Source organism: Lucilia sericata, unplaced genomic scaffold (genome assembly GCF_015586225.1).
Source record: "Lucilia sericata isolate MDLA Ls3-8-SP2 unplaced genomic scaffold, ASM1558622v1 Contig000206F_arrow, whole genome shotgun sequence".
In the NCBI taxonomy this organism is placed as follows: Eukaryota; Metazoa; Arthropoda; class Insecta; order Diptera; family Calliphoridae; genus Lucilia; species Lucilia sericata.
In genome coordinates this window covers 168,990-177,500 of record NW_023994234.1, presented here as the reverse complement: position 1 = coordinate 177,500, position 8,511 = coordinate 168,990, and the positions used below count along the sequence as shown (strand labels likewise).

Below are 8,511 nucleotides of genomic sequence, written 5' to 3'. Positions count from 1 at the left end.
ATTGCAAAATTTGTCATTATTTTTCATTTCACTTTCTTTTGTTATTCCGCTTAAGATACATTTATGCAAACATTAATAAAACTATTAAAATAAAAATAACAAATTTCTTTATTTCGTAATACAAGAACAAACTCATAGTTTTATTATTTGGCAAACATTGGCGCCAATTCAGCGATTTAGTGTGAAGAATATAAAAACGCTGACAACACGTACAAAATAATACTTGCAATTGAAAAATTCGAATTATATATTTTATTTTATGTTTATTAGATTCAAACACAAATATCTGCATAGAATCAGGTGCGGTTTTAGTTTTATTGAATATATGTATGTATGTATGTATTTATCCGCTTTATCTTTTGTGCTAGAATTAACGTTTGAGGAGGATTTCTTCCACCTCATGGGTGCGCTCATGCACGAAAATGTGGTAAAATATATTAGCGTCTGTATACGTATGTATGTAAGTACTACTTGAAAATACCGATAGTAGATATTTTTGGCATTAAGAATACTACTTACATGTGCCTATTATTAATACATATTAGGATTTGTATTGTTCTTTTCTTTAGTTAAAAATGGTAAACATTAAAAATATTTATGGCAATTTAAATAAAAATTATTTTAGAGGGGATTTAATTGAGACCTTTAAGAGTACACAAGAGTTCAATTATTATACCATAAGTTCAATTATTGAGAGCAGACATACTATGTGTAAATATGTATATGTCCCTTACTCCTTGTTTCAGAAGAACCTTTCTTGCTATCGCTCAAATATACATAAATACATGGGGCTATATATATATAGGTATTGAAAATAGGCAATTAGGAAAGTGGGAATTATCGGTCCACGACTTCCTACCAGCCCCCATGCAAATGTCTTTTAGCGATATTATTTAAAAACTTATAGATATGACAGGCCCGCTAGTGGCCTACGTGTATTTCTTCGGATTTGATGTATTATACATCCTCCTATCAACCTAACCTATAGATATGATTGTTGAATATAAAGGCCAATAAAATTTGAAAAAGTCGAAACCAAATTATATCAGGTTTTCCAGATATTGTGTCAAAAAGAAAAACCATATTTTTGGGCACACTTTACCCTTATTACAGTGCGAAGACACTTTTTCATCTGAAAGTCCAACCTTTCGATTATAAATAAAAGGTTTCATCTCTGTTATATCATCTCCCTTCTTCGAGATATCTTAACCTAACTTTAATTGACGATATCTCAGCAAATACAAGAGATTTTTAAACAATTCAAAAAGATTTTTTATGGGAAGAATTATGCCTGCTTCAAGCTTTAGGCAGAAGACATAATAAACTTTAAAAACAAAAGTGTATTCGCGCTGTTATAAAGTCCAAATGTGGCAAAAAAACGGTTTATTTTAAATTTTTATGACACGATATCTGGAGAACCTGATGTGATGAGAGCAGCGTAGCTTAATCCTTTAGAAAAATACACTTTGGTCTCTGGGTTAAAAATTGTGTTGGCATTTGTTTGGTTCACAATTGACACTACCACATATAACCCATCTATCATAGTAGCGACCTGTGGTTAAATAAAATTCAACAAAAATTATTTGTTCTAATAAAATCGAATGTAATTTGTTCTAAAAATATGAAATTTTGCCTCTTTCGAGCAAAAATCTAAAATAACACCCTGATAAACATGATTATCCAATTAATTTGCATTTTCTTAAAACACTTTCACTTTATCTTCTAAATTCATAAATGAAAACCGTAAACACATTATATAGTTTTAAAAATAAAGTGGATAAAGAAAAGAAATAAATTTATTCAACAAGTTCATACAAATTCATGAAACACTAAAGAACTGTCATTTTCAAAAACCATACAGTCTGGTATTTTGTTTATTGACTTGACTGCACTATAAACAACAATAAAGAAATGCAATTGTGCGGGGGTATAAAAGAAGTAATAAATAAATAAAATAAGACGACTGACTGGCTGTCTGTACTGACCTTTCTTAATATAGTTATATCCATAGAATTCTTCAAAACATTTTAATGTCAATTCTAGTGTAATTTTCAAAAAAAAAGAACTAAACAAGTAAGCTTAAGTAAATAAATAAACACATTTAAGGCGAGATTTTCTTTTTTTGTTGTTCCATTTTTTCCTCATTATTGCCATTATATAGCACTAAGTTGGGCGACCATTTTATATTTTTTTTTTGGATGTAAAGATTCTTCAAATGGCAGAGCAAAAGTAACCAACAAAAGTTTCACTTAAATATTCAAATTGTTTACAAAAAGTAACAGTTACAGTAGCGTCAATATAAATGGGAACACATAAATATTTTCTTAATGTTGTTTTGTTAAAAACTTAAAAACTACATAGAAAGCTTTAATATTTCATTTTCGGAATTAAATTTGATAATAATTAGTAAATAAGAGTTGAGTGTGTCTCATCAGAATAAAAGATAATATATACAGAATACAATAGTCAAGACTGTAGTACAGACACTAAAGTAGTCGATATAGTCAAGACAATAGTACTGAGTTTAGTGGAGACAATAGTACAGAATATAGTCTAGACTATAGTACAGACTCTAGTGCTGGCTATAGTCAAGACTATAGTACAGTCTATAATTAGGACAATAGTACAGACATTACTTTAGACCATAGAATATAGTCAAGACTTTGCAGAGTGAGTTAAGTTCCTTGTGTTATCGATAAAGTTTCCTTTCTTTACTGGTATGTTTCGGTGTTGAATATGTTAATTTCTGACTTTCGCAGTGTGTTCCCCCGGGGCATGTTTCTTTTATAAAAGACCCTCATCTTGGTGTACGGGTGGCCAGTTACCCGCAGGACTTGTCTTGACTAGTCAGTTGGTTGATGTCCTTCGGAGTGACTGTGGGACTAAGCGTTGGAAATGAGTTGGTGTTAAATGTATATGACACAGGATGAATGTAGGGGTATACGGAACTCATCCGCCCGTATACCTATAGTGAATGATGATGGAGTAAACTCTGTTCATACCAGATTTACCACAGTGTGTCTCTGTGAGTAAGAACAAAGTCTCGGCATATTTGATGAATTCGTCCACGGGTTAAGTCTCTAGGTGCTGTTGCCGACTCAACAGAGGCCAACCCATCTGCGTGATTGTAAACAGAAGTGATGTTTTTGCATCTTGGAAGTTATGCAACGGGGCAGTAATGGTCAGAGATTATATATCTCAAGTACGTGCGCAGAGTGCACTGGACCGAAAATTCCATATACGTAAATTGCAACCTGCGTTGAAGAAGCACAATCTTACTTCGGTCTACCAAATAGTTATCTAGGTATTGTTGCCGATAGGGGACCTCTCAGTGTGTATGTTGTAGAGAAAGGCTTCAGATATATTCTGGAGATTTCCGGAATTTCCGCAATGGAACTGCAATGATCTGATATTAAATCATCTATCAGATCAGCTATTAGCTCGAGAGATTACCTCTCGAAGAGAGCAGGTTAAAATGGGCATGGGGTTAAACCTATCGACTGTTATGGCCTTGATTGTCCTCTAGATATTGTTATTCTTGGCACTGGAAAAGAGTCGGTTAATATGGTCTTTGAGTTAAAGTTATCAGTTGATATTTACTAATTGTTATTTAACTGTTTTTAAACATTGTGCCTTCCAGTTTATAGCCTTCCGTGTAATAATCCAATCCATTCTGTGATGACACGGACTTTTTAGACATAGCCTTAGTTTAACTTGTTGGTTCTCTTCACAGTGGTGTTTGCACTTTTCCCAGCACTCAGGTGATGGCCCCTACTTATACATAGTTTTGGTTTGTGGACATTTGATTAAAATCCTTTCACATACACATACGAACAGTGTAGCTGAAGAACGAATTTTCTCTGTGATATGTTGTGCGGTACACTGGTCAATCGATCACAAATGGGTGCGTTCTTGACGAAAGGCGTGCATTGCTTAAAAATATATGGGAACGAACAAGTTCCTAATTGCAGAGAAACACATCATATTGTAGTACCGATAGAGCAGTAAATACACCTCATGTTGCAACTGCATTCCATAGAGTTTGATACCATAACATTACTATAAATATTGATCAGGAGATACGCCCTTGGTAAGGAGATACCCCCTTGGTAAGTGATAACGTCTTGTCTAAGAGGCTGAGTTTTATCCCTCTGAAAAGTTGGATTTCCTTCTTCACCTACATACATAACTGAGACCAGCTGCATTGAAGGACAATAATAATATTGACCTATGACCTTTAGAAATATTACGAAATCGTCTGCACCGTTGACTGTATTCCTCTTTTGCTTTAGTTAAAAGGTTAACCAAAGTAATGACACAATTCTGCGATATAGTTGATCAAGTCTCAAATACTTATGTAGGGTGTTATAATTATTTTCATAAATATTTATAGTTTGTCGGTTTGCTTACACTATAAGCAGAGTGTCTGTCTATGTTTGATATTATGTCAGAATGGATGTGGTTTTAGAGGTGTGGGTGTTTGGTTGGCTTTGGGTTTAGGGGTTTTTGGTAAACATTTTAAGTGTGCATAATATGGAAAATTATTCATACTTTCATATAGTGCATTCATATGTAGATGTATTTGTAGATTCAGTGAAATGAAAATGAATATAAACAACATCTACAACAAAACAATAAAAAGGGAAACAAGACTTATTTAGAATTTAACACTGAATCTTGTATGACTTTTCTATATATACAGTACATGCATGGTATATGTTTATATACATATACATATGTATGTAAATATATAGTTAAAAGAAAATGCAGAATACGGGTAAAAGACATTTGAGTCCACACTTAACTTGAGTGTCATAAAAAAAGAATAAATTACATGTCGTATATATAAAATTAAATCTTTTATTATGCATTTAAAGAAAGATAGTGGGTTTTTTTTTTTTAGATTAACGGATTATGAACACATTTTTAACTTATTAAAATTTGTAATTTTGCGAAAATTATTTGGGTGACAGCTGCTTTATAATCAAAGTTACTGATTTTAAAATTTAACCTTCACGCTTAAAGGTCAACAGACTTACAGATTACATGTTTTGTAAAATTTGGATTAGTACTACGGAAATGATTCGTTAAAGATCATTTAACTATTCACACTGGTTCATTGTATCTAAAATTAAAATTGTGTTAAAAATAATTATAGAAACTTATTTAATTCCCATTTCTTTCTCTTTCAGATTGATCCCTTTGTCTTCTCTCAACACTTCTTTCTACCTCTTAATAAAATTTCTGCACACACTTCCAAACTATGAGCACACCCAAAATAGTTATAGTTGGTTCGGGCGCATCGGGCATTGCATGTGCTACAAAACTACTTGATTACGGTTTTGAGAATGTTGTTATCGTTGAGGCTGAACCACGTATTGGTGGTCGCATACACACCATACCATTTGCCGATAATGTAATCGATTTAGGTGCTCAGTGGTGTCATGGCGAAAAGGATAATATAGTTTATGAACTGGCACATAGACACGATCTGCTAGAGTCTACTGGGGATGTATACGAATCATATCAATGTGTACGTTCCGATAAAGAAGTTGTACCTGAAAGTGTTAGCCAACGTTTAAAAGACATTGTAAATGAAAGTTTGGTAACCAGACAAATGGAATTGAGAAATTGTAATGGCTCGCTGGGCAGTTATTTGAATAATAAATTCTATGAGGCTTTAAGAAGGCCGGAGAATTCCGATATTGATATGGCGATAGCAAAAGAATTCTTTGAGAATTATAAAAAATTTGAAAATTCCGTAGAAGCTTCCGACACCTTGGATGATGTTTCGGGTCGTGGATATTTAGAATATTGGGAATGTGAAGGTGATATTTTGCTCAATTGGAAGGATAAGGGTTATTTGGAGTTTTTGCGTTTGCTAATGAAATCCCGGGCAAACAACACTGAGTATGGTGTTTTAGAAAAGCGCATTTTGTTAAATAAGAAGGTAACGGCAATCGAATGGAATCGCAACGATTGTTGTGCCCAGTTACGCTGTCAAGATGGCGATATATTTGTGGCAGATCATGTGATATTAACGGTATCTTTAGGCGTACTCAAGGAACAACATATGAAAATTTTCGAACCCAAATTGCCGGTGGAAAAACAACGTGCCATTGATGGTTTAGCATTTGGTACGGTTAACAAAATTTTCATAGAATTTCCTACAAAATTTTGGCCTGAAAATTGGACTGGTTTTACTATGCTGTGGCGCGAACAGGATATTGAAGAGATTAGAGGAACCGCACGTGCTTGGCTTGAAGATGTTTTTGGCTTCTACTGTGATCACAATCAGACACGTCTATTAAGTGGTTGGATCATTGGAGCTAATGGTCGTCATATGGAAACACTGCCAGAAGATGAGATTTTAGCGGGTTGTATGTATTTATTTAGAAAATTCCTACAATGGGAAATACCCGAACCGAAAAGTTTTAAGGTATCAGCTTGGTATACAAATGAAAATTTCCGGGGTTCCTATTCTTTTCGTTCCATGAAAACCGAAGAAGTGGGCACAAGTGCCCGTGAATTGGCTCAGCCTTTGTGTGTGGTGACTACACCGCCCGTGTTAAATGGAGAGCCCACAATTGAACCCCTATTTACCCAAAGTCGTTGTGATAAACCCATTGTGCAATTTGCCGGAGAAGCTACCAGCGATCATTACTTCTCTACCGTACATGGTGCCGTGGAAGCGGGTTGGCGTGAAGCTACCCGTCTAGCTGACTTCTATGGCATGCTTAGAAATTCCCGTAAACTGCACAAGTCTAATTTATAACAATTTTAGGACTTTGAATGCCATTAAGGGGGATGTTTTAAACAGGGAATATTGAAATGATTTCATTTGAATATTCTACCGTTTAATAACATCTGCAATGACATTTAAAGTCCCGAAATGAAAATTTAAAAACTTAATAAATCATTTTCTAATATAGCGGTTACTTTTTTAAAAAAGCTACACTTACCAGCGCACTAAAAACATTTATCCTGCACACAATTATGATTTTAATTTAGATATTTTTGTTTCCATTTACATAGTATTAAGTTAAAATCATGTAAAGTAACCTGAAATCAGTTTCATTTTATTGCACTTTTAATTTGAAATTATTTTGTTGTATTATGATTTATTATTTTTTTTAATTTTTTATTTCTGGTCCTTTTAGTTAAGAAAAAAATTTTGTTAAAACTTATTTTTTATATTTATTAATTTGGATTGTAAAAAATAAATTTATTATACATACATGTGTATATCATACATGATCCATTTTTTAAATCATGTTCCTTTAGGACACATACATAGCTTGAGTTTTGTATCAAACTTTAAAACATTTGCTTTAGATATTACAGCAGCATTGAAAATTCAAATAAGTTATGGAAAGTATTTCCTTATTGTATCTATAAATAACAGTGGACTTAGCATCGTTAACAGATTCATTTAAACGTCCCAATGTCTTATATTTCAGAAATGTCAAATTGTACTTCATATATAAATTTATGATAATATTTAACGTAAATTTCTATTTCTATTTTCAAGTTTTCTCAGCATTTATTACGTCTGCTCCCGTACTGCAGTCAGAAATGATCAGAAGTAATCAGAACAAGTATATACCCACCATCAAACCTCGTTTGACTCGAATGAAACTTATATCGAATTTCATCTATATACTCGTATTTTTAGGCCAGTTATAAGCGTTAAAGAAATTTTCTGAAGGGGACCTTATGTAGGTGGGTAGGGTCAATTATGGGTCGATCCTCATAAAATTTGGTAGACAGAATTTGGTTCGTATTAAATTTATTTGTGTCGAATTTTATCGCTACACTCGTATTTTTAAGCCATTAATGAGCGTTGCAGTCATTTTCTGGAGGGGACCTTATATGGGGGGTAGGGTCAATCATGGACCGATCAACATAATATTTTTTAGATATATTTTGACTCATATGAAACTTACTTATGTCGAATTTCATCTATATACTTGTATTTTTAAGCCAGTAATGAGCGTTAAAGTCATTTTCTGAAGGGGACCTTATATGGGGGGTAGGGTCAATTATGGACCGATCCTCATAAAATTTTGCATAGTGATTATGGATCACAAGAAACTTACTTATGTCGAATTTCATCGCTATATTCGTATTTTTAAACAAGTTATGGCTGTTAAAGCTGCTTTTCGAGGGGCCACTTGTATGGGGGCTATCCGAAAACGTGGACCGATATTGCCCATTTTCAATACCAAACAAACCTTACCTATAAGAAATATTTATGTGAAATTTCAACCCTCTAGCTCTTTCCATTCGGACTCTATCGTGCTTTTAACAGACAGACAGACGGACGGACAGACATGGCTAGATTGTCTTAAAATTTAATGAGGACCCAGAATATATATACTTTTGTGGGTCTATGACCAATCAATGACAAAATCAATATACCCCCCATCTTTTTTGATGGTGGGTATAAAAACAACAAAATATATATACGTCTTATTGTAAAAACTTGCAACTCGGAATAGTATGGGAACA

At 33.5% G+C, this 8,511-nt stretch overlaps 1 protein-coding gene across 1 annotated transcript in view; it reads left to right on the top strand.

Moving 5' to 3' along the window:
• The window catches only part of LOC119602036 (exocyst complex component 3), a 17,827-nt gene extending 10,657 nt beyond the window's left edge, over positions 1-7,170 (top strand). Inside the window, exon 4 of the mRNA XM_037953361.1 lies at positions 5,240-7,170. Coding sequence (XP_037809289.1) covers positions 5,240-6,775 — 1,536 coding nt within the window. The 3' untranslated portion in view covers positions 6,776-7,170. The remainder of the gene's footprint in view (positions 1-5,239) is intronic.
• Positions 7,171-8,511: the final 1,341 nt, after the last annotated feature.